Source organism: Dendropsophus ebraccatus, chromosome 6 (assembly GCF_027789765.1).
Source record: "Dendropsophus ebraccatus isolate aDenEbr1 chromosome 6, aDenEbr1.pat, whole genome shotgun sequence".
Lineage (NCBI taxonomy): Eukaryota > Metazoa > Chordata > Amphibia > Anura > Hylidae > Dendropsophus > Dendropsophus ebraccatus.
The window spans coordinates 128,532,581-128,560,273 of NC_091459.1; the positions used below are offsets into that span (position 1 = coordinate 128,532,581).

Sequence of the window (27,693 nt, forward strand, 5' to 3'; positions counted from 1 at the left end):
AAAACATGAGATTTTTAAATAGAAGTAAATTACAAATCTATATAACTTTCTGACACCAGTTGATTTGTATGAAAAAGATTTTCGCTGGAGTACCCCTTAAAAATTAAGGCGTTGTTAGTAAATGAGGCCCATTGTGTCTATATCCAGTAGGGAAGAATATCACACGTGGCACAATCCCATTAGACGAGAACACTGGATTACTGTATTAAACTGTCTTCACTATCATCATTTGCACACTGTGTTACACCATTGGCGTCTACTGTCAGGGCTAGGAGCCAACACTAACATCAATTAGAAGAATTTAATATAGTGTGGAGCAAAATATCTCATCATTACCGGGATCCTGTTGTAAAATGTGACATGTAATAAACAAAAAAAAAAAAAAAAGGCACGCAAGAACATATATATAAACCCATGACATGGAGAGCTCAGGTTTTAACGCTGCGGGTTACTACTTGAGTTGTTGAAGGTAAGATGTTCCTATATGTTTCCTTCGCTATAGAGATAACACATGACTATATGCAACTTAAATGGGTTAGCTAGGTTAGGAAAAACATGGCTGAATTCTTTCAAAAACAGTGCTATGCCTGTCTTAAGGTTGTATGTGGTATTGCAACTCGACTTCATTTACTTCAATGAAACTGATCTGCAATACCACACCAAAACTGAGGAGAAGAGTGGTGTGGTTTCTGGAAGAAAGCAGCCATGATTTTCAATAATAATGGATAACCCCTTTTTTATATACTGCAATAACTTAAAGGGTTTATTCAGCACTTTGGAAACATGGCCACTTTCTCCCACCACCTTGTCTCCAGTTAAGAGGTGATTTGCAATTAAAGGAGTACTAGGAGGCCCCCCCCCCTCAAAAAAAAAACAAAAAACACAACATATATACTTACCATCCCTCCAGTCCTCGGATCACCCTCACTTCCGGGATGCGGAGCAATGAATGGGAGAGAAAAAACTGCCTTTTCATTGGCTGGAGCGCATCACATGGTTCCCATCATGGCTGAACAAACTGAAAGATATGTGATGCGCTCACGCCAATGAAGAGGCTGCGGGTGCGCAAGCCTACTCAAGACCCCTGCATCTTGTATAGCTATCACCCTATATACAGCTATAACACTTTATACAGCTATCACCCTATATACAGCTATAACACTTTATACAGCTATCACCCTATAAACAGCTGTCATCCTCTATACAGACACAGTTGATTCTAATAATATTTGCTATGGGTATGTGCACACTTTGGAAAAGCAATGTCAAATTTGTTGTGGAATCTACCGCTCGTGCCCGCTCTCAGACTGTGGCGGGCACGCGCGTCTCCATTCTATGCACAGGTGGATTCCGTTGTCTGTCCAAAGAATTAACAGGTTCATTCTTTGGACGGTGGCTGGAATCCGCCCATGCCATTACGTAGTGTGCACATACCCTAATATTGCAAAATAAGCTTTTGTATTGAAGCAAATATTAACAATGTCCTTATGTTTTGAGTATCGCCTGCAGAGATGAAGCGTTGCTTCCATGTCCTTCTACCTCCACTTTTCTTGGCTTTATTGGTGCAGTTCTCTTTGGAATATGTAAGTTTTAACCACATTGTTTCAGTAGATCAGTAAATCTGTCATTTAAAGTGGAACTGCTGACTGAAGGAAATACACTAACTCTTACTTCAGTCCTTCTCTCCAGCGCTGAGATTTCGAGTTTTATGCAAATTAGGAGTTAAACCCTACGGAGTGCAACATTTAGCAACATTCAGCCTGACAATGCAAACAGATTGGGTGTTTATGCAGGCATGGGGCACTAGATAGAAGGGGCTAAACATCACTGGGCCTGCAGTGGGCTTCATCACATAATTTGCATATTTTTTTTCCTGATATGCTGCTCTTTCCTTTCCATTGTTGTCAGCTTGTTGTCTAGGTTTCCGACCACCACTTTGCTCTAAAAGCAGTGATCTATTTGGTATATATGTAGTTAGGCTATGTTACCACTACAAGATCATAGGGAAAAAAAGGCAACTGCCTCTTAATATTGACGGCTGCAAAAAATTATCATGATCTATTATCTAACCCTCTACTTACCCTAAACCTAAACTCTACTAACCTTAAAGGAGAAGTTCGGTGAAAAATTTTAAAGTACTGCATTGCTTCCCCAAAAGTTATACAAATCACTAGTATACACTTATTACAGGAAATGCTGCAATGCTGCAAATGCTTTTTCCCTGCACTTACTACTGCATCAAGGCATCAAGGCTTCACTTCCTGGATAACATGGTGATGTCACTTCCTGGATAACATGGTGATGTCACTTCCTGGATAACATGGTGATGTAACTTCCTGGATAACATGGTGATGTAACTTCATGGATAACATGGTGATGTAACTTCCAGGATAACATGGTGATGTCACTTCCTAGATAACATGGTGATGTCACTTCCTGTATAACATGGTGATGTCACGCCCCGACTCCCAGAGCTGTGCGGGCTGTGGCTGCTGGAGAGGATGATGGCGGAGGACACGGAGAGACACAGGGCACTGGAGGGACACTGAGTATCTCTCTGCCATCATCCTCTCCAGCAGCCACAGCCACAAAGCTCTGGGAGTCGGGTCGTGACGTCACCATGTTATCCAGGAAGTGACATCACCATGTTATCCAGGAAGTGAAGCCCTGATGCAGCAGTAAGTGCAGGGGAAAAAGCACTTTATAAGCATTTCCCATAATAAGTATATATTGGTGATTTGTATAACTTTTGGGGGCCAATACAATACTTTAATAAAAAATTTTTACAGACTTCTCCTTTAACCCTAACCCCATTCAAAACCTTACTTTCTACTAAGCCTAACCCGCTATGAACCCTAACCCTCTTCTAAGCCTAACCCTCTACTAACCTTAACCATATACTAACCCTAACCTACAACTAACCCAAACTTTCTACTAACTCTAACTCTCTATTAAGCCTAAACCTAAACTAAGCCTAACTATCTACTAACCCTCTACTTACCCAAACCCAGTGGCGTAGCTACCATAGAGGCAGGGAAGGCGGTTGCTATGGGGCCCGTGGAGGGAGGGGGCCCAGGGAAGATAAGAGCCTCCTGTGTCCTTATTTACTGCAGTGTGTAAGTGACCCAGTGTTCTCTAACATGCTGCAAAACAAAAAAAAGGGTTAATACCGAAGACAATAAGCTCTCTGCCTGACTACTCTGATAACCTCTGACCTCTGAGTTCCTGCAGAGGTCAGGGGTTATCAGTGCAGGAGTAGCAAGGAGAGAGATAATTGTCTTCTTTATTAACCCTTTTTGTGTTGCAGCATGTAAGAGAACAGTGGATCACTTACACACTGCAGTAAATAAAGGGTTAAGCAAAAGGTAGTCTGCTCCTGCACCTATGTATAACCATAAGATTCTGCCTCTGGCCACAAGACAATTTTTTTTTTGGCCACATCACGGAGTATGTGTGTGTGTATATATATATATATATATATATATATATATACACACATACACACACACACATTATTGTGTGTGGGAGGGGGGGGCATACAGTTTTTTGCTATGGGGCCCCATGAATTCTAGCTATGCCCCTGCTCAAACCCTCTACTAACCCTAACCTCCTATTAACCCTAAAATAATTTTGCTACTGTATATTTTACACTGTGTATCAGTGGAAGGAAGCGAGCGGCATATCAGGAGAAGGAGGCAAGTTTGTATTTGTAAAAAAATATGTAACTTGACGAGTCCTACAAGTATAAGTATGTTAATTGAGATGGAAATATCCCTTTAATGTATTAAAGATTACAGAAAATAACATCAGTATATCAATAAATAAAAAAAATAAAAAAAAGATTCTCTATGTGTCTTTATAATTTTGGCTAAGTAAACTATTTGATGTATAATGTTGTATTGTGGACTTAATACCCAGCTCATTGCAGTATCATGACATAGGAGAACTAACGGAGCCATAAAGCACTAGAGCAGATGGTGCGGAACTCTACAAGCTCGGAGAGAGTCTTAGGGGGGTTAAAAATCTGTCAAGTTTGAAAAGCAACTGCCAGAATTCTGCATCCAGTTATCAGTGCAAGATAAGTGATACAGAGTATATCCGCATATTATAGTCATTAGGATTGTTAGGTTCAGCTTTCTGGATAGAGTCCACAATTGCCCATTGACAAGTCCAAGGATTGTGATGTGGATACAAGAAAGCGACAATGGAAATGATTACAGATTCTGCTTAATGTACACTTGCTGACTGCCGGCTGTAAATCTTTTGTTTCGACATACAGTGTTCTTTGTGGAAAGGAAGCTTGATGGGGAAATATGGTGGTTTTGGTTGGTTTTCGGCAAGGAAATTATTGAATGATTTAGTTTTTATTTTGTTGGAGGTTCCATTACCAACCAGTGGAGGCAGCCCAGCTATAGCACATCTTTTCTGGGTAGGGGGCATACATTACAGAATATGAGGGGCTTCTGGACTCCTGACAGATGATGCCAGTGGAGGGACTGAATAAGAAAAAGAATGTTCATTGAATTGCTACTATATAAGGGCGGTATGGACAGCTTAAAGAGGTTACTCCAATCATTTTAAACTTTTTTTTTTTAATTATCTGGCAGAGAACATAACAAACAGGTTATCCCTACCTTTCTGCAATTCCCCGGAAGCCTCCTCCGTCATCTTCGGTCCCCAGGTAAACAATCTCACCTCCATTTCTGAGACAGACTGGTGTGGCAGTGACAGTCGGCTCAGCTTGTCACTGGCTGTGGTGCTGTCCCATCTCAGTCATTTATTGGTTGAGTGGGCTGTCAGAGCCATGACTCTGGGTATAGCCGAGTTCCTGCTGGCTAACTCCTCCAAACGTACACACACACACACCCCCACCCCTTTTAACAACCGTCCCTCCAACGCCCACCCCCTCCCACTTTACCTTTACCACACAAACTTCAGTCGACTCCGTTTTAGTGTTGGATAGAACAGCCACAACAGCCTTTTATTAAAGTGCTTAAAACATAACAATAAATAACATGTCAACCAATATCTAAATAATCAAGAATATTATCCAGAATAATACTATGTATTTTGTAAAACCAGGGAGGTCTGACAGGGTACCATACAGGGCTGTACCAACACAGCACCAATTTTTTCCTAGCCGCACCGCGGCGACTCATCTGCTGACAATATGTCAGACGGTACTGCCTAAACACCACCCCGTTCCCAGGGCCCTATCCCGAAGGGAACAACACATAACTTAACCAAACTTTCTATTACCATATAACTTTATAAAGAAGGGGAAGCCATCCCTATGCTGGCTGTCATGACAAAGAAACAAAAAGACCCTCACCCAACCCACCTTCGCAACCCATATTGCTACCTAGGGCGGGCGGGCTGAAGCTGGTCCCGCGGGCAACTGACGATCCACGTGGTCCTCCGTGCTTTATGGACTCCGGCTCCTCCCTCGGTGAGTGACCTGCTCCAATCACCTGTCCCCTTTTCAAACCACTCGCCAATCCCCCTTTTATCCTTTCCTATCTGCCTGCTCCTCTCTCCCCTCAAGCTACTCCCTCTCCCTCTATGCCTCCAGTCCCAGCTGAACCCGGTCATGCCGGGCCTCCGCTATACTACGCCCGCTCCGTGCCCTTTCTGATGAATCCATCTTGGAAGTGAAGATGGAATCGTTCAGCTGACACAGGAGGATATTGGGGGAGTGCGGAATGGTAAGAAAGGCCTGTTTGTTATGTTCTCTGCCAGGGAAACAACATATGAAGAGTTTAAAATAAGCAGAACACCCTTTGTGTTGCTGTTGTTATAACTTTCAAAGTCTAAATCAAAAGTAGATGTGATATAAAGCAAGATTGCAATATACATTCATTATTTTTGAGTCAGAGTACAGGAAGTGCAATAAGCATATGCCTCATAAGGCCAGTAGAGTTTCTGGAGGTTGAACTTGATGGACTCTTGTCTTTTTTCAACCTTATCAACTATGTGACTATGTACTATGTAAAATAAAACCTAGAAGTACATACATACAATATCTATCCTGAATTTCTGGGATCCCTCCCTTATTATAATGGATCATTATCTAAACATTGTATGGTTCCTTTCCTAGATTATCTTCGATGAGGACATTGTACCCTTTGAAAGTATTGAGACTGATGATGAGAATGTACAGGAAGTAATTACCAGTTATCACAATCATGTGAGGAGACACGTGGATCCACCTGCTGCAAATATGCAAAAAATGGTAAGAGATAAAACCAGAATATAAGGCAAAAACTAAAACAAACTCCAGAGCTAGAACTCTGAATAGGGCCGTAGGCTACAAGCAGTAGGAGTCAACTAAAATGGTGCAAAAGGTGTGCCGCCACCACTTCCTAGACAAATTCACAGTAACAGTCCGCTCAATTGGCTGAATCTAATGGAGCCGCATCACAGAGGGGTGGGGGTTTCCTCCCACTGCAGGCAGGCCGGCCCAACTCCATAGCCTCACCCCCCGGCCGTTGCCCGGGAATAGAATGGTACCGTAGACGACAACCAGGCCGAGGTTCAAAAAAAGGACCATGGCACCAACTGCACCGTGCTGGCACTGTTCTATCCATGTGCAAAACTTAAAGTGAATGTAATAATGGTACATTCGCTTTAAGTATATCAGTACATTTTTAGGGGGTTTCTAGTTTTATATGTTTCTCTAGGATGGCGGTCCACCAGTGTTTCAAATGGTGTAATGTTGATGGTAATCTGCTAAATTAGGGCACCCAGCTCCCCTGACTCTTTATGGTGGGACACAATATTATTATTATTATTATTATTATTATTATTATTATTATTATTATTTATTCATAAAGGGCCCTTAATTCCAGGGCGCTATACAATAGATGGGGGTTACAAACAGGAACATTACAAGATCAACGCATTACATGAAGGCAAATGGCAGACTGGTACATGGGGGAAAAGGAGCCTGCCCGCAAGGGATTACAAGCTATAAGATATATATGGTATAGTAAATAGTTTTTTCCTGTCTTTCTTACAACATTTTATTATTTTTCTGCATTTTCTCCATAAGCAATGGAGCCCCGTACTGGCATACTCAGCAAAATGCTGGGCAGATCTCTGCTACTTAAATCACAGCACAGTGGATCATCGAACAATAGAAGGTAAGAACAATTACTGTACAACCATGGTGGAAATCCTCCCACTAGGCTGGGGGGGGGGGGGGTCACACAAATGTGGAATTTACAAAGCCCTGCATTTACTGAACACTGGTGCTGTATACCACTCACTAAAACCCCTATTACATGGGTCGATGTTGAGAAGCAAACCAGCTCTGTCAGCGCTTGCTTGCTCCTCGTTCCCCGCTCGCTGCTGGCTCTATTACACACGGCGGCAGTGAGCAGGTGAGTACCGGGGGTGCGGAGAGTAGTCACGGTCCCTTTATTCCGTAGCAATACAAAAGTGTCAGTGTAGCTGTGCTAGAGGGAGTTCTCTCCATGCAGATAGGTGTATTAATAATGGGGGTGGGTTATACAGTGGGCTATTCTGCATAGGCGCCTGATGACAGTCATGATTCTCAGTATGCTAATAGTGATGTGCCATTCATATATATATATATATATATATATATATATATATATATATATATATATACAGTATATATATAGAGAGAGAGAGAGAGAGAGAGAGAGAATTATCAAACATGGTGTAAATTGAAACTGGCTCAGTTGCCCCTAGCAACCAATCAGATTCCACCTTTAATTTTCCGAAGAGTCTGTGAGGAATGATAGATGGAATCTGATTGGTTGCTAGGGGCAACTGCGCCAGTTTCACTTTACACCATGTTTGCTAAATCTCCCCTATAGTCCCTTATCCAGTCCATGTAACATTTGTATTTTTGCAGGTAGCCCCTGTGGAGAAAATATCCTGCAGTCTCCGGTCCCTTTATCATGGAGAACGGTCATCAAGAACTGGGAGGCTGAGAAGGAATTCTTAAACTTTGGAGAAGGAGCAGAAGACGATCAGGTTGTTGCACATTACACTCAGGTGAGCACTGCTGCTTATACTTTCTATTTCTTGTGTATGAAGATGGGAGCAGGCAATGGAGAACAATGAGGACCACATGAGTGTTTTTATGTTTTTTTTGACCAATATTCTGCCGCTTAGGAAAGAATTATCCCACTAGACAATCCCTTTAAACAACTTTGGTTGAACCCATTGTAAGTTGTATGAATCTGTATGCAGTGAGCTCCCCCTGGTGGTGACTGTGTATAACCCTAGCAACAACATCACAGCAAGCAGGAAAGCAGCTCATTGCCAGGTCTCCTCTCTCTACCAGATGTCTGGCCATCACTTGTTGTGCCTTTATGGTGAGAGCACTAGCCAGTCCAGCTCTAAGACTGCAATGAACATTATGGGGGAGATTTATTAAACTAGTGTAAAGTAGAATTGTCTTAGTTGCCCCTAGCAACCAATCAGATTCTACCTTTCATTCCTCACAGATTCTTTGAAAAAAAAATGAAAGGTGGAATCTGATTGGTTGCTAGGGGCAACTGAGCCAGTTCTACTTTACACCATATCTGATTAATCTCCCCCTATGACTATTAATGTTGATGGAGCAGAGCTGGTGTTCAGAAGGAGACTACACTGTAACTGCATAACTATATAACCTTCAGTGTTCTCCCCTCTATAGCTTGTTGCAGATAACACATTTGAAGTCGGATGTGCTGTTGCAGATTGTGGAGAACATTACTTCTATGTCTGCCATTATTACACTACGTGAGTATATACCTTTTTATACCCCTTACTGTATGGCTACATTACGGAGAGGCACCCAGCACTGCCATTCATGTCTATGGACCCCTCTCTCTTGTGATTTATGGATTGCTGGCCTTCCTAGCGTTCTACAGAAAGAAGGACTCCCACAATAAATGATTTATAGCAGACTGTGTTTGTAATATTGGAAATTTCATGTATCATTGGACTACAGACTTACATGAATAGACAAACATTGTTTAGATTTAAAGGGATATTCCAGAGGGAAATGAGTGATTGAAGATCAAGTAGTGTCGGAAAGTTAAAGAGATTTATAAATAACTTCTATTGAAAAATCTCAAGTCTTCCAATACTTATCAGACATACAGGAGCTGACAAGTACTTTAAGACTTGATTTTTTTATAAAGTAAATTACAAATCTCTGGCACTTTCTGGCACTAGTTGATATGAAAGTATTATTATTATTATTATTATTATTATTATTATTTTTATTTGTGAACTACCCCTTTAACTAGCAACAGTAGTAGAGTACCCGTAAGCATATATTTAGTATCCGTGTGTGTGGAAATAACCAAACTTATTCAGATTCCAGAAAAATTTGAAGCAATTAAGGTCAAGATTTTTATTATTTTTCTCACTGTATACTTTATGGTTACATAAAAGGTGTCAAAGCAAATAACAATTGGCTACGCAAAAAACAAGCCCTTCTATGGTTCCATTCATGAGAATATAAAAGAGTTATATGGTTTTCAGAACTCGACGAGACAGAAATAACAATAAAAATCTTCTGGTCTTTAAGGGGTTAATAATATTACATTGTATCAATAAATTGTTCTATCTTTTCAACTTTTTGTTGTTGTAGAGGAAATGAAGCTGAATCGCTGTACGATCCATATATAATAGGGGAACCATGCAGCAAATGTGAGACAGCTTGTGATGGCAACAAACTCTGCTGTAAGTATCACAACTTAAACACCATCCCCGGTGATCTCTGGATTAAAGGGGTCATTCAAAAAAACAAAAAAAAATATTTTAAATCAACTGGTCCCAGATATTTGTAATTTACTTCTATTAAAAAATATCAAATCTCCCAGTATTTATCAGCTGCTGTATGTTCTTCAGGAAGTGGTGTATTCTTTCCAGTCTGACACAGAGCTCTCTGCTGCCCCCTCTGTCCATGACAGGGACTCTCTACATAAGGTGAGGTTTTCTAAGGGAATCCCCATAGAAAACCTCTTCCTTTCTTGGCCAGAGATGTCAGCAGAGAGCACTGTGTCAGACTGAAAATAAAACAACACTTCCTGCAGGACATACAGCAGCTAATAAGTATGGGAAGAGTCTAGATTTTTTTAATAGAAGTAAGTTACAAATCTATATAACTTTCGGACACCAGTTGATTTGAAAGAAAAAGATTTTCGCTGGACAACCACTTTAACAAAGAACATTGTACGTGTCCTTTAAAACTTTTTCTTTGTGTTGGGTAAGTTTTAGTTCCAAGCAGGACTAAGACTAATGGTACTTTTACACGGAGCCATAATTCGCCCAATCGAACGATTAACGATTTTGAAGTAACGTGTTTTTTTTTTATAACAATACGTTATGATATCGTACGGAAAAATCGTTTTGCGATCGCTTAAGCCTATCTCGCACATAGGTTAAATCGGTGAACGACTGTTTACATGGAACGATCTGCGAATTTTTTGCGAACGACCAACGATGATTTGAAAACATGTTGAAAGATCAAAATGAACGATTTCTCGCTCGTCTATTGATCGTTCGCTGCGTTTACACGTACGATTATCGCTCGAATTCGATCGTTATCGTGCTAATTCGAACGATAATCGTTCCGCGTAAAAGGACCATAAGGGCCCTATTACACAGGACGATAGTCGTGTGAAAAATCGTTAAATCGTTTGAATTTAAACGATAATCGTTCTGTGTAATTGCAGGCAACGATCGAAAAATCGTTTGTATGTCATTGATCGTTTATTTAGATCTGAACCTAAAATTATCGCTAATCGCTCGCTGTAATTCCACGTTCGTTCGCTCAAGTTCCGCATTTGTTCACTAATCGTTCAGTGTATTTGCACATTGTTCATTGTTTTTCTGGGATCAGAAGGAGTAAACGATCATAGTAACGATCGCAATAACGATTGTAGTAACAATCATATCTAACGATTATCGTTCTGTGGAACATGGTGAACGTTTTCAGGTTAACGATAAACAATCTCGTTTGCGATCGTTTATTGTTAAAAATCTCTCACTGTAATAGGACCCTTAGGATGGAACCTATAGGATGGATGTCCTCTATATGTATGGGCATCTATATACCATGCCAAGTCTAGAAGAGTGGCCAGAGTCCTGACTTGTATTGGAAGTGCCCAGTGGAGGCCCATCTGTATGACATCTACAGTATACACACTATAAGGGAACATGGGCAGGGCCATTAAGCGGTAAGTGCCCTGGGTTGTAGGTTGATCAGCCATTGTAATACTGAGTGTGTGAGTATGGGATATTACCTATAGGTAAACCAGTTCTGTACATTCATTTCCACTGTGATTTATTGTATTTTTCCCCCCGCAGTGAATTATTGTCCGTTCCAAGATAAAGCAACTAACTGTCCCTATGCCCTGCACCAGGGCGTCTGCCACTGGTATGCTATTCGGGCTATGTGCAAAGCTTCCTGTAACTGTAAGGGGAAAATCAAATAGAACTTATACTTCACCTTATCTCGTTTCCTTCTCTTCCGGGTGTTTTGTTGTATTTCGCTTTTGATGATTTGTAGAAGCGGATGATGCGACTTATATGACTGAATAAACAGGTGTATTGTAACTAGAAGCCAATGGAGTTGTGCACTTCTTTTATCACTTGTTACTTAGAGACATGGCCATCCTTACCTTTCCGCATGCATCACCCATATTATAAAATGTCACTAGCTTAAAAAACATTGTTAGGTATATCAGTCTGGAGGTGTATGTGTAATATGTGTCTAAGTGTCTCCATGCAGTGGTCTGAATTTCATGGGCGTCCTTTAATCCCTCTAGCAGGCTCAGTGGAGACCAACTGCCAGTACTAGCTGGAGTTTCCAGTTGGTCTGAGCATGACCAGCCCCCCTTAGCGGGCCATAACCAAAGGCAACATCTATCTATCTCCTATCTATCTATCTACCTATCTATCTATCTATCTATCTATCTATCTATCTATCTATCTATCTATCTTCTATCTATCTATCTATCTATCTCCTATCTATCTATCTCCTATCTATCTATCTATCTATCTATCTATCTATCTATCTATCTATCTATCTCCTATCTATCTATCTATCTATCTTTATATCTATCTTAGTCCAATGTAATACTAGTGGGACCACCTTCCAGATATAGAGTCCGAGTGCCCGCGGGATAGTATCTGACCAAGGATACTTTGTAGCTAATATAAACAAATTTCCAGCTGCACTTCCGTAGTGAAAAAATATCTTCAGTGATTTATTTCATAAAAATTAGAAATACATAAGTGCAGCACAGCAAATCAAGATATGATGTGACGTTTCAGTGACCTCCGCTTGAAAAAGGTGGCGGAGGCCACTGAAACGTCGCATCATATCTTGATTTGCTGTGCTGCACTTATGTATTTCTTATGTATTTCTAATTTTTATGAAATAAATCACTGCAGATATTTTTTCACTACATAAGTGCTGCTGGAAATTTGTCTATCTATCTATCTCCTATCTATCTATCTATCTATCTATCTATCTATCTATCTATCTATCTATCTCCTATCTCCTATCTATCTATCTATCTATCTATCTATCTATCTATCTATCTATCTCCTATCTATCTATCTATCTATCTATCTATCTATCTATCTATCTATCTATCTCCTATCTCCTATCTATCTATCTATCTATCTATCTATCTATCTATCTATCTATCTATCTATCTATCTCCTATCTATCTAAAAAATAATCAATGTCCAGCAGCACTTCAAGTAAAAAAGAATCTTCAGTGATTTATTCCATTAAAAGTAAAAGAAACATAGGTGCAGCACAGCAAATAAACAAACGAGGATATGATGCGACGTTTCAGTGGCCTCCGCCACCTTTTTCAAGCATCTATCTATCTATCTATCTATCTATCTATCTATCTATCTATTTATCTATTTATTTATTATCTATATCCTATCTATCTCCTATCTATCTATCTATAATCTATCTATCTATCTATCTCCTATCTATCTATCTATCTATCTATCTATCTATCTATCTCCTATCTATCCTATCTATCTCCTATCTATCTATCTATCTATCTATTATCTATCTATCTATCTATCTATCTATCTATCTATCTATCTATCTCCTATCTATCTATCTATCTATCTATCTATCTATCTATCTATCTCCTATCTATCTATCTATCTATCTATCTATCTATCTATCTATCTATTATCTATCTCCTATCTATCTATCTATCTCCTATCTATCTATCTATCTATCTATCTCCTATCTATCTATCTATCTATCTATCTATCTATCTATCTATCTATCTCCTATCTATCTATCTATCTATCTCCTATTTATTATCTATCTAGCAGAAAAATATTACCGCAGCACTCCAATTGAGGTGAATCAAACGGTGAAAAATTTATTTCAAAGCATCCCACAGAAAAACACAAAAGCTGTTTTTCTGTGGGATGCTTTGAAATAAATTTTTCACCGTTTAATTCTAGAGATGAGCGAATACGATTCAATCGAGTAGGTATTTGATCGAATATTGCGGTATTCGAAAGATTCAAATTCAATCGAGTAGTGAGTCGAATACGCGGGAAACATTTGAAGCGCGAAAACGGCATCTACCCTCATTGGATGGCTGAATCACATGACCTCGAATCTTAAATACTTGGCTCCCGCCTCTCGACCGCAGATGAGCTTTCAACCTAGTCAGGGAAAGATCTTGGAGCAGGGAGAGAGAGGTTTTAGTAGTGTTTTGGTCAGACAGGATTACTACTGAACCCAAAAGGGCTTTTCAGGGCTAAGATCCAGCGAAAAAGTCATCTCTGAAACCAAAGCTTCTCAGTGCTAAGAAATAGATGATATAACAGCAGCAGCAGGTGTATTCATTCCAGTACCCTGTGTGTACAAGTGACTTATAGTGTCCTTGGTTTAGCCCACTAAGGGCACCTGATATATACTGTTTCAGTAGCCCAGTAAAAGGCACGTGATACATACTGTTCCAGTAACGTTCGTACAGCATTACGCGTGATATGCACAAATAACATGACACTCTGCGGACGCACATTGGAATCATGTATGTAACACTGCGCAAGAAATATGAACGAAATGTGTGAACATGGTCACAAATGTTCGTGAAGCGTTCACAAATATTTTTCCTTTGCAACTGCGGAGAGTGGCATTATACTGATATTTTGGGGTGTTGGGTGCACCCAGGCATGTCCCTGATGTCCCAGTGTCACTCCGGAGGTGTTGGCATCGTTTAGGGAGGTTTTATGAGGGACTCGGTGACCTCCAAGTGGTTGAATTTTGATTTCCAAGTGCCGCAATTTTTTTTCTCATAGACTATAATGGGACCGAATACTCGTTCGAATAGTCGAATATCGGTGCCTATTCAATTCAAATTTTCAAAAGTTGAATATTTCACTACTCACTCATCTCTATTTCATTCACCTCAATTGGAGTGCTGCGGTTATATTTCTCTGCTATACACGACACCGGTGGATCTAGTGATACCGCAGGCACCCGCCTGCATTATTTTGCATCGAGTGCCGCGTCATTTTTTATTCTATCTATCTATCAATCTATCCATCTATCTTATCTATCTCCTATCTATCTCCTATCTATTATCTATCTTATCTATCTCCTATCTATTTATCTATCTATCTGTCTATCTGTCTATCTATCTATCCATCATCTATCTCCTATCTATTATCTATTAATCTATCTATCTATCTCCTATCTATCTCCTATCTATTATCTATCTTATCTATTATCTATCTATCTCTTATCTATCTATCTATCTATCTATCTATCTATCTGTCTATCTATCTATCTATCATCTATCTCCTATCTATTATATATTAATCTATATATCTGTCTATCTATCTATCTATCTCCTATCTATCTATTTATCTATCTATCTATCTATCTCCTATCTATCTATCTATTATGTATCATCTATCTATCTATCTATCTATCTATCTATCTATCTATCTATCTATTATGTATCATCTATCTATCTATCTCCTATCTATATATCTGTCTATCTATCTATCTATCTATCTATCTATCTATCTATCTATCTATCTATCTGTCTATCTATCTATCCATCATCTATCTCCTATCTATTAATCTATCTATCTATCTCCTATCTATCTATCTATCTATCTATCTATCTATCTATCTATCTATCTATCTTCTATCTATCTCCTATCTATCTATCTATCTATCTATCTATCTATCTATCTATCTATCTGTCTGTCTGTCTATCTATCTATCTGTCTATCTATCTATCTATCTATCTATCATCTATCTCCTGTCTATTATCTATTAATCTATATATCTATCTATCTATCTATCTATCTAGCAGCAAGATAGTCCACGGCACTCACAAGGTTAAGTTGAAAAAAAGTTCAGTGATTTATTTGTGCATCGTAACACAGCACTCCAAACAACACGACGTTTCGGTAACCTCACGTTACCATCCTCAAGTGTACAAAGTGAAATACATGCTCAGTTTAAATACATACATCTACAAAGGTGATTGGTTTGCATAATTAATGATATAAATCACACATGTGTAAAGTCCAATCAAGATCATGGAAAAAGAAAGGACACTGCCCTGTCCTGGGCGTGTGTGTCCAGATACGTGAAAGTTCATCATGTGATACGTCACGTGACCACCCACAGTGTCAAAATAATGATCTAGTGTCCGTGATTAAAAAAGTGAAAAAATCCACTTGAACAGGATTATGTGCTTATAGAATTATGTATCCACATAGAATATACCAAAATATATAAGTAATACAAATTGCTCCTTGCTAGAACCGGCTTCGGATTCACCACCTCTCTCAGGACATGTCTTCAGTTGGCGCATGCGTAGTTAGAGAAATCACAGCCCGCGTCCTGTGTTGTCAAGGTGACATGAGCTTCAGCGCAACATGGGAGGAACACTGTTTGGTAGTACGAACCGCAGCTTAGCAGGATTGCAGGTAATTAGAGCTGGACCCCGGGATTTCACATATTCGCCAGGAACTTTGTTATTCTCTCGTGTCATCTGGAATCAGACGCCTACCCGTGATCGGCGAACATTCACAGTGATGTAAACATCCACCTGTATCCGGAGGGCAATCACCATCCAACAGACTAGGTCAGTGCTCCCAGACCTCTCCAGGTCCATTATCGAAAGCGCATCACTACCGCAGCATGTGAACCAGTCCCAATCCAACAGTTCTGCTCCACAGGAATCCGCAGGAAGAAAAAGAGAGAATAAAAGTAGAAGAGCAGGGCCAACTTTTCGAGTATGTGGTGAAGTCCGTCCGGTGGCAAGGAAGTCAATCTAGGAAAGATAAAGCGGGTAAGTATAAATATAAAATATGTACAAGTTGTAATAGTATTTCACTAAAGCTTACTACTGATGTGGCGTATCAGAAATGGTTGGTGTCAGAGATGCTCACCTAAGCATGTTGCTGCTAATCTTAAACTCAATATTCAATCCCCTGGGAGCTAGTGAATCCAGCTTGTGGATCCATTCCAGCTCTCTTTTTTTAAGTAGCATCTGTCTGTTCCCACCATATTTTAAAGGAGGTATGTGGTCAATGATCATTACTCTAAGGTCATTTTCAGTGTGATTTCTTTCTACACAATGTTTGGAGACAGGAAGGTCTAGACGTTGTTTCCTAACCGAGTACCGATGTTGACCAAAACGAGTCCTAAGGTCGTGTGTTGTTTCACCTACGTATACCAGGTTGCATGGACACCACAATGCATATATAATCCATTTTGTGTTGCATGTAAGGAAAAATTTGATTTTGTATGTTATAGAAGTGTTGGGATGTTTAAAGTATGTACCTTTAGTCAATTGTCTACATGTCACGCAACCAGTACATGGGAAACAGCCTATTCTTGGTGTTCCTAAGAATGTATGTCCCCCTGTTTTTTTTAAACTGATGTCTGATTTAACAAGTCTATCCTTTAGGTTTTGACATCTCCTATAGGATAGAAGAGGAGGTCCGTTGAGATCACTAATGTTGGGATAGGAGTCACTCAGAATTCTCCAGTGTTTTCTCACTATTCTTCCAATTTGGGGAGAACAATCCGTGTAAGTAGATACAAATGGTATATGTTTTTGTGTATCCTTGGTATTTGTTTTCTGTAATAGTTGTTCCCGGGGGAATGTCACTGTTTTTTGTCTGCATGTCTGTAATAATTGTTTAGGATACCCTCGTTCGTGGAATTCACCAGTCATGCGAGTCAAAGCTTTGTCCAAATTCTGTGGGTCATCAATGATACGCCTCGCCCTCAGCATTTGGCTGTATGGCAAGGAGCGTATCATTTTTTTGGGATGGCAACTTGTAAAATGTAAAGTGGTATTGGTGTCTGTAGGTTTTCTATGAGAGGTGGTGAATCCGAAGCCGGTTCTAGCAAGGAGCAATTTGTATTACTTATATATTTTGGTATATTCTATGTGGATACATAATTCTATAAGCACGTAATCCTGTTCAAGTGGATTTTTTCACTTTTTTAATCACGGACACTAGATCATTATTTTGACACTGTGGGTGGTCACGTGACGTATCACATGATGAACTTTCACGTATCTGGACACACACGCCCAGGACAGGGCAGTGTCCTTTCTTTTTCCATGATCTTGATTGGACTTTACACATGTGTGATTTATATCATTAATTATGCAAACCAATCACCTTTGTAGATGTATGTATTTAAACTGAGCATGTATTTCACTTTGTACACTTGAGGATGGTAACGTGAGGTTACCGAAACGTCGTGTTGTTTGGAGTGCTGTGTTACGATGCACAAATAAATCACTGAACTTTTTTTCAACTTAACCTTGTGAGTGCCGTGGACTATCTTGCTGCTATTTGAATACGATCCCGGGTCAGGATCCAGGACCGCTGGCACCTAACTTTTTTTCACTCAGCAGTGCTGCTTGCTTTTTCTTGTTTGTATCTATCTATCTATCTATCTATCTATCTATCTATCTATCTATCTATCTATTATGTATCATCTATCTATCTATCTATCTATCTATTATGTATCATCTATCTATCTATCTATCTATCTTTCTATCACATATTTATCTTTCTATCTCATTTTCAGGTCTAGTCTTTAGACTATTATTTTAGCTTCTGAGGTCTGAATATATTTTGGATTCTCATAGTGACCCCCATATACAAATGACCTTTTTAATTGGTATTACCCATAACCCTCCTCTTCATCCACATCTTCTCCCCGCCCCTGATAAATCTGATGCTAACAATATGTTCTGCACTACAGCTCCTCCCTGCACAATAGCATGGGCCTAAGTCACAGAGCATGCCCACAATTCTCCCCCACAAAAACCATGATTTGACTCAAAATATAAATTATTCTAAAATATTGTAATTTTACAATTGTCTGCCCTAAAATTCATGTCCAGAAATTAAAATACAAAACACATGACCAGAAAATAAAAGTCTTATTTTCCTTCATATTTTCTTCAGCCAGAAAAGAAAAACATCTTGGGAAAATGTGTGGCTCCTAGGGTCATGTGCCGGCGGGCTCCTGCTGTGTATATACTGTCTTGGCTGTCAGGATGCCATGATCTGTTCATTATTATACTGTATATGCTGGAGCCTGCACTAAGGAGGATACTCTGGGCTTTCTGACGCTGCAGGTAGAATTTAAAAGAGATTTATCAGAAAAGTTCTATAGAAGGTCTTCAGTGTGGCCGGAATATATACAGTCTATCTGCCTGCAATTTACATGATCAATACTTGCAGCTCTACACCTCTAATAACATATTCCGCCCTGTGCAAATCACTATCCACATCCATAGGAAAATCCTTTGTGTATATGTAATTATGTGGTGAGTTGGATGCACACAAGGTTTGTTCAAAGGAGAAAAAAAAAAGTTTTTCAACTGGTGTCAAGAAGTTATACAGATTTGTAAATGACATATATTTAAAAAAAAACTAAAGTATTCCAGTACTTATCAGCTGCTGTATGTCCTGCAGGAAGTGGTGTATTCTTTCCAGTCTGACACAGTGCTCTCTGCTGCCACCACTGTCCATGTCAGGAACTGTTCAGAGCAGTAGCAAATCCTCATAGAAAACCTCTCCTGACACGTACAGAGGTGGCAGCAGAGAGCACTGTGTCAGACTGGAAGAATACACCACTTCCTACAGGACATACAGCAGCTGATAAATCCTGGAAGACTTGAGATTTTTAAAAAGAAGTAATTTCTAAAACTGTATAACTTTATACCACCAATTGATTAAAAAAAAAATTCTTCCGGAGTACCCCTTTAAAAAGAATGTACCAGCGGTTTTTTTTAACCACGGCATGGTTCCTGCGCATGGTGCCGGTCTATTCCCGCTCCCAGTGTGATGAAACCCCTCCCCTTTTTGAAACGGCTTCATTCATTCTAATGGAGCTACGTCACAGAGGAGAGGGTGGAACGTCACACTAGGGGCAGGTAGGCGTAAGCAGGAATAGACCGACGCCATGCACAGGAACTAGGGCGTGGTTAAAAAAATGACTGTGGCACTGGCACTGTGCCAGCACCAATCTACTGAGGTAAAAATTTTAAAGCAAAGTACCTGCTGGTACATTCGTTTTAATACAAGAGCAATCATACAAATAGGCTATATTTACACAACGTCAAAAATAGAGAAAAGGCGGCTGATTTTGATATTTAAAATAACGTTAGTTTTTGCCACGATTTAACTTGCTGCAATGGCAATGCATTGAAGTCAATGGGAAGACGGACGTCCAATGCACACAATGTATTGAATAATGGACTTTTTACCGCGGACGGCAAAATAATGAACGTGATCATTATTTTCGGGCGTCTTTTGCAAACAGCGGACGTTTTTTATTAGTTGTTCACACACAGTTTTTCTTTTGTCACCGTTCTTTCTCCATTTTTACTATTAATGTCAATGGACTTTTCAATTAAGGCCAATCAGTGACCCAAGCTAAAATAATGTACCAGCAGCTGTCATTGTACTAAGGGAAGGCTAGGCAGCTAAATGACGTCCGTTAGTTTAGACTCAAAATAACGGACGTCATTTTAAAACGGAGCTGAAAAAACGTTGTGTGAACATAGCCATAGAAATTCCATAGTACAATAAATAACACAATGTACAGGTTTCTATTGTAACATTGTAACATTCCAATCAGACGTTCGCTCTATAAAAATTCCAATCACTTCTGTGCAAAAAAATTTAAAAATAAAAAACACACAAAGCCATAAAAAGTAACATAATGCAGACTGTAAAAAGGCATTAAACAAGAAAGACTCTCTGGTCAAATAACAACCACAATTTGTTTGGCTGTTAGGTCATAAGCCATTAAATGCAGAAGCAAATGACAGTATATTTTTAAGGATTCAGCTAATCCTTTCTCCAGTGTGATGACAAACATTTTGGAGCCTGGGGCAAAGAGACAAAAAAAAAATCATTGTAACTCAGGTTTATGTTCCGGGAAAGTAGAAGAGAATCCAAAATGTAACTTTACACTGTTTCTATTGTCTTAGTTTAGTTTTTTAAATTTAATGAAAATCTAAACGTAATGAGTAAGTTACTATATGGGAAATTAAAATATGTATAAAATCAAGATTTATAGGTTAAAGGGGTAGTTCAGCAAAAAATAAAATGTTTTCTTTCATTTGGTGACAGAGATTTGTAATTTAATTCTATTTAAAAATCTCACAACTTCCAGAACTCATCAGCTTCTGTATGTCCTGCAGGAAGGGGTGTATACTTTCCAGTCTGACACAGTGCTCTCTGCTGCCACCTCTGTCCGTAACAAGAACTGTGGCAAACCCCCATAGAAAACCTCTTCTGCTTTTCAGACTGGAAAGAATACACCACTTCCTACAGGACATACAGCAGCTGACAAGTAATAGAAAACTCCAGATTTAATAATAGACTTAATTTACAAATCTCTGGCACTTTCTGGCCCCAGCTGATTTGAAAGATTTTTTTTTAAACTACCCCTTTAATTAATGGGGATTTTTTAACAGTTTGGATAGATGAACATCATAGACTTCCAGAGTTCCCCTTTGTTCCTAAATACCAAAACCATGGTAAGGAGTCTCTAGCATAGAACCCCCAAGAAGTTACCCCTAAGAGTCAAGATCCTCAATCATTTTTATCAACACTGTGAGGAGAGTAAAGCCGATGGAGAGGAGCTGTCAGCGCTTGTTTGCTCCTTGTTCCCTGCCACCATTCCACACAGCGGGAGCAAGCGGGTGGGTGCTGTAGGGGCCACGAGGAGCTGCGGGGGGTTAGGGCTGCACGGGTGATTGCTAGGTCATCCGGGTAGCCCAAAGAGGATAGCGGTGGTCTGCTGCCGCCAGTCCTATTCCACGGAGTGACGGCAGCAGATCGCCGACATGAACGATGACGGCTGATCGTTACCTTCTATTCCACTGGACGATTATCGGCCGTAATGGTCGATATCGTCCTATTACGGCCGATAATCGTTCCGTGGAATAGGGCCTAAGGCTGGCTTCACACGGCTTTAAAATCCTGGCAAAATTCCAATAATTTGCCAAAATGTCAAAATTTTCAAAAACCCCAGCGGGTGTGGCAAGGGTGTGGCTTTTTTTTTTTTTTTGGCAAACTGCGGTGTTTTTCTACCATAGACTTCAATCAGATTGTTCTGGTTGTCTCAACATTGCTGTGATTATGGTGTCTTTTTTTCCATTATGGTGTCTTTCTTTGGCATTCACACATAAATTAAAAAACGCCAGAGAGAATGCCTGAAAAAAATGCAAATGCATGGGGGGAGGGGGGGGGGGAAGAAAAACATGTCATTGGCATTTTTCCTGGCGTTTTGTTTGGCCTGAAAAATACCAGCCAAAAAGTGAGTAAGAGGGCACCTTTAAAGGGGTAGTCTGACATCAAGTAAAAAATAAATAAACATGCTGCAGAAGCCTATAGCATTGCTCACCTGTCTGCCCCAGTTCTGAAATCACCTAAAGTAAATTTGCTCTTAGCTCTGTACTTCCTGGTTGAGCAGTTGTTCAGTACTACAATTTGCAGAATGTATTGTTTTTCTTCATCTCTCCATCAGAGCCCTCCCACCCTGCCTACTCCCCTCCCCCTGCACTCCTGACAGTTCCCAATCCAAATGTTGCAAAACATCTAATTTCAATGCAGACTATTGCACAGTAAGGTGGGTTTCACTCACTGTCTGCTCATTCTGTAGCATCACTCATCACAAGGCAGCATGCTGGCACCTCAACCTACAGAAATGTCCAAGTAGAGCTGTATCTGTGTATATGACAGGGAGATGGTGAAGTAGGGTAGAGGGACTGGTCAGAGATAGTGACATCACTCAGGGGCGGGGTTACAATCCCAGCCACGCCTCCTGTGACATCAGAGGATGATGTCTTGTTGAGTAGAGGGGGAGGAGCCGGGGAGCTGGAGACAATACACATTTTATAATTTTTCTATGTTTATTTCCTGTTTAGGGTAAATCACACAAAAGCAACTAAAGCTACTACTATTAGTGATAACGCTAGATCAGTACACTGTACTGTACACTGTGGGTTTACACTGTGTTTTTGCAATCTGTTTTTTTCATCCGTTTATTCAAAAACTGATGGGAAAAAAACAGATGCATTTGTGTTCCATTTTTCTGTTTTTCCATTGACTTCCATTATAAAAAAAAACAAAAAAACAGATGTGGTCGACCACGTTTTTGTGTACATTAAAAAACTGATGCATTTTGATCCATTGTAAAGTGTTGCCCCTAGCAACAAATCAGATTCCATCTTTCATTCCTCACAGACTCTTTGGAAAATGAAAGGTGGAATCTGATTGGTTGCTAGGGGCAACTGAGCCAGTTTCACTTTACACCATGTTTGATAAATCTCCCCCTTCTGTTTCCATCAATGAAGAGCTGCGGTTTTTCTGGAATTTTGACATTCAGTGTTGAGCAAGAACTAAACTGCTCAAGTGCTCCAATCCAGAAACAAAATGGTTAACCTTTCTTTTTTTCCTAATTTTTGTATATTTTGGCCCTTGAAGAAATGTTCAAATCTATCTATCTATCTCCTATCTATCTATCTATCTATCTATCTATCTATCTATCTATCTATCTATCTATCTATCTATCTCCTATCTATCTATTATCTATCTATCTATCTATCTATCTATCTATCTATCTATCTCCTATCTATCTATCTCCTATCTATCTCCTATCTATCTATCTATCTATCTATCTATCTATCTATCTATCTCCTATCTATCTATCTATCTTCTATCTATCTATCTATCTATCTATCTATCTATCTATCTATCTCCTATCTATCTATCTATCTATCTATCTCCTATCTATCTATCTATCTATCTTCTATCTATCTATCTATCTATCTATCTATCTATCTATCTATCTCCTATCTATCTATCTATCTATCTATCTATCTCCTATCTATCTATCTATCTCCTATCTATCTATCTATCTATCTATCTATCTCCTATCTATCTATCTCCTATCTATCTATCTATCTATCTATCTATCTATCTATCTATCTTTCTTTCTCCTATCTATCTATCTATCTATCTATCTATCTATCTAGATTATCTATCTATCTATCTATCTATCTATCTATCTATCTTCTATCTATCTCCTATCTATCTATCTATCTATCTATCTATCTCCTATCTATTATCTATCTATCTCCTATCTATCTATCTATCTATCTATCTATCTATCTATCTATCTATCTCCTATCTATCTATCTATCTATCTATCTATCTATCTATCTATCTATCTATCTAGATTATCTATCTATCTATCTATCTATCTCCTATCTATCTATCTATCTAGATTATCTATCTATCTTCTATCTATCTCCTATCTATCTATCTATCTATCTAGATTATCTATCTATCTATCTATCTTCTATCTATCTATCTATCTATCTATCTATCTATCTATCTATCTATCTATCTAGATTATCTATCTCCTATCTATCTATCTTTCTATCTATCTATCTATCTATCTATCTAGATTATCTATCTATCTATCTATCTATCTATCTATCTATCTATCTATCTCCTATCTATCTATCTATCTATCTATCTATCTATCTATCTATCTATCTATCTAGATTATCTATCTATCTATCTATCTCCTATCTATCTATCTATCTATCTATCTATCTATCTATCTATCTATCTATCTATCTATTTATCTCCTATCTATCTATCTATTCATTATCCATCCACCCACCACCTATATACTCTCCTGGTTGCTGAGATATGCATTCCTTATGTGCCTTGAATTATTCAGGATTCTGATACCTAGGGCAAAAAAAAAAAAAAAAGTGGTGGTGAAAAATAAAACCATAATTATCACTGTAGCAAAAGGGTCAAAAGGACACAAAAAAGTCATAAATTCCTAATGTCCTTTACATTAGGTCCTGTTTACAGCCGCCACTTAGAGCTGACATTACCTGGAACCTGGTGGTGTTATAAATACATAACCCCCCACCCCTCGCCCCCCCCCCCCCTCCCCACTAAAGGAAATAGAGGAAGTGTTAATTTTTAAGCAAGTTTGACAAAGATTGAGTCTCCTCTGACAAATACCATCAGCGAGACAGGATTCTGCCGCTGCGGAAAGTTTAAACATTAACAATTCCTGTCAGTCTGTTGACACAATCATGGCAGACATTTCCCCAGATACAGAGATGACTGCTGGCATTTGTCAACAATCCTGTCACGGTAGCGGCAATAAGGCCATGTCTTGGAGAGTGACAGTTCGGGCTTTGTGCTCCCCAGAGCAATAGCCCAGGTGTTCTGAAGAACTGTGGGAAAACCCAGATTTCTGCATTGTCATTCGTACATAGAAAAACCGCGGCCAGAGAATGAGCTGTCACCGCAATTCCCATGATGCCGCGCTGCTTAGCATAACTCTACTGTGAAGGCCGAGGGTCCACCGGTCCTTACGGTCTGACAGATAATTAAGAAAGCAGCAGCGTTTTTTTTTTTTTTTTTTTTTAGGTGTCTATTGTTCGGAATTTGCATTTTAGCCAGAGGCGACCAGTAATAGAAAAACTACAGGATGGGAAGATGGTAAGAAGCCAATTAGTCAGATAGATGGATGGGCTGACTGACAGCTCTCTGGTAGCACCACTTTAGATTTCATCAGACATAGCTTTGCAGTTTTCGACAAGAACTAACTTTTGTAGGCTGCTTAGACGCTATATATAGGAAGAAGAAATTATTTATTTATTTATTTTTTGTGGAGCTTTAGATTTTTTTTTTTTTTTATGGAAATAAACATATATTTTGCCAGTTGCGATAAGAAAAATAAAAAGAGAAAAAGAGAGTATATTTGGGGAAGATAAATTTTCTATTTTGAAAATATAAAGTCAAGATGCATTCGGCACTGTGATAGTTTCTGCTTATTGTAATAGAGATTGTTATGTCCTGGGAGAAATTAGGAAATTCCTTCATTTTGTTTTCAGGGTGAGCGAGTGATTTATTGTGTTTAATATGTTATTGGAAAGAAGATGACTGAGTATTAAAGAGAGAGACAGAGAGAATAGATAGATAGATAGATAGATAGATAGATAGATAGATAGATAGATAGATAGATAGATAACAGATTTAAAGGAGAAGTCCGGCGAAATTTTTTATTAAAGTATTGTATTTCCCCCCTAAAGTTATACAAATCACCAATATACACTTATTAAGGGAAATGCTTATAAAGTTTTTTTTTACTTCCTGGATAACATGGTGATGTCACTTCCTGGATAACATGGTGATGTTTCTTCCTGGATAACATGGTGATGTCACTTCCTGGATAACATGGTGATGTTTCTTCCTGGATAACATGGTGATGTCACTTCCTGGATAACATGGTGATGTCACGACTCGACTCCCAGAGCTGTGCGGGCTGTGGCTGCTGGAGAAGATGATGTGGCAGAGGGATGCTCAGTGTCCCTCCAGTGTCCTATGTGCCTCAGTGTCCCCCTGCCATTATCCTCTCCAGCAGCCAATGGTGACATCACCATTTTATCCAGGAAGTGACATCACCATTTTATCCAGGAAGTGACATCACCATTTTATCCAGGAAGTGACATCACCATGTTATCCAGGAAGTGACATCACCTTGTTATCCAGGAAGTGACATCACCATGTTATCCATGAAGTTACATCACCAGCCTTGAAGCAGTAATAAGTGCAGGGACAAAAGCACTTTATAAGCATTTCCCATAATAAGTGTATATTGGTGATTTGTATAACTTTTGGGAGGCAGTACAATACATTCATAAAAATAGGATGTATTATGTAATCATTTTATTTGAACAGAGTTTAATAAGTCTGTGGAAAATATTTTCAATATTATCACTTTGCAAGTTTTCCAAGTTGCTAAATGATTATGAGTTCATTTTGCTTATTATGTTATTTGAAGAGATAGATAGATAGATAGATAGATAGATAGATAATAGATAGATGATAGATAGATAGATAGATAGATAGATAGAAGATAGATAGATAGATAATAGATAGATAGGAGATAAATAGATAGATAGATAGATAGATAGATAGATAGATAGATGATAGATAGATGATAGATAGATAGATAGATAGATAGATAGATAGATAGATGATAGATAGATAGATAGATAGATAGATAGATAGATAATAGATAGATAGGAGATAGATAGATAGATAGATAGATAGGAGATAAATAAATAGATAGATAGATAGATAGATAGATAGATAGAAGATAAATAAATAGATAGATAGATAGTTACATAGATAATAGATAGCAGATAAATAGATAGATAGATAGATAGATAGATAGATAGAAGATAGATAGATAATAGATAAATAGATAATAGATAAATAAATCAATAGATAGTTACATAGATAATAGATAGCAGATAGATAGATGTTCTGTAAACTGATAGAGAACAGTGCAGACTTTTTGGATTTTTTTCATTATTATTATTTTACACGCAGTTACTTTGCAGAATGTTCCGTTCTCTCCAGTGATGAGTTTATTCTGTTTCTGGCTGTACAGGGAGCAGGATAGTGACTGATCCATAGAAAATCCCACTATAGGATGGAAGGATGATGGAGCAGCTTCCTGCGCTGAGTGTATATGCATATGCTGCTTTTCTTATGAAGCAGCATTATACACATGTGCTGCCACCTGCTGGAAGATAACTCAAAGACAATTAAGTTTCACCAGAAGAAGAAGAAGCGACTGGTAATATAACATTTCACTTTTTACTATTTCCATTCTATCCCTGGATTGAGTTTACTGCAATACAATAACAGCAAGCAGAGATCTTTACAACTGTGAAGAATTGGTACAGAAACAACGTATGTTAGAAAACCTGCAACTTTGTATTATACAAAGAATAATAAGTATGTGCTGAAAATGTAACCTGTGTGATATAACAACACCTACAACAAAGCTGCAATAATCACAATTCACGCATATAACAGTAGTGAGCCTTAAAAGCGGTTTCTGAATTTTATTAAAGAGGTATTCTTAATAAAGTGAAACAATCTTGTAATATAATATTATTAAAAGGGTTATCCAGCGCTACAAAATCATGGCCACTTTTCCCCCCTCTCTTGTCTCCAGATTGGGTTGGGTTTGGAACTCAGTTCCATTGAAGTAAATGGAGCTTAATTGCAAACCGCACCTGACCTGGAGACAAGAGAAGGGGA

The 27,693-nt window shown here is 38.8% G+C and overlaps 2 protein-coding genes across 3 annotated transcripts in view; one reads left to right on the forward strand and one right to left on the reverse strand.

Annotated features, from left to right (window-relative positions):
- Nucleotides 1-27,693, reverse strand: part of LOC138796053 (cysteine-rich venom protein-like) — a 427,653-nt gene that overhangs the window by 137,881 nt on the left and 262,079 nt on the right. The gene's annotated exons all lie outside the window — the stretch shown is intronic.
- On the forward strand, nucleotides 1,502-27,549 carry LOC138795083 (cysteine-rich venom protein-like). 2 transcript variants are annotated; one of them, XM_069974039.1, is made up of 7 exons: nucleotides 1,502-1,583; nucleotides 6,098-6,232; nucleotides 7,052-7,142; nucleotides 7,883-8,025; nucleotides 8,672-8,757; nucleotides 9,617-9,708; nucleotides 27,035-27,549. In XM_069974039.1, the coding sequence occupies exons 1-7, from the start codon at nucleotides 1,512-1,514 to the stop codon at nucleotides 27,058-27,060; spliced, it is 645 nt and encodes a 214-aa protein (XP_069830140.1). In that variant the 5' UTR covers nucleotides 1,502-1,511; the 3' UTR covers nucleotides 27,061-27,549. The 2 variants fall into 2 exon arrangements, with proteins under 2 accessions (XP_069830140.1, XP_069830139.1); XM_069974038.1 differs by lacking the exon at nucleotides 27,035-27,549 and adding an exon at nucleotides 11,338-11,563.

Coding starts and splice junctions, on each gene's coding strand:
- LOC138795083 (XM_069974038.1), top strand. CDS start 1,512: ATGAAGCGTTGCTTCCATGTCCTTCTACCTCCACTTTTCTTGGCTTTA. Junction 6,233..7,051: donor CTGCAAATATGCAAAAAATG/GTAAGAGATAAA, acceptor TTTCTCCATAAG/CAATGGAGCCCCGTACTGGC. Junction 8,026..8,671: donor TTGTTGCACATTACACTCAG/GTGAGCACTGCT, acceptor TCCCCTCTATAG/CTTGTTGCAGATAACACATT.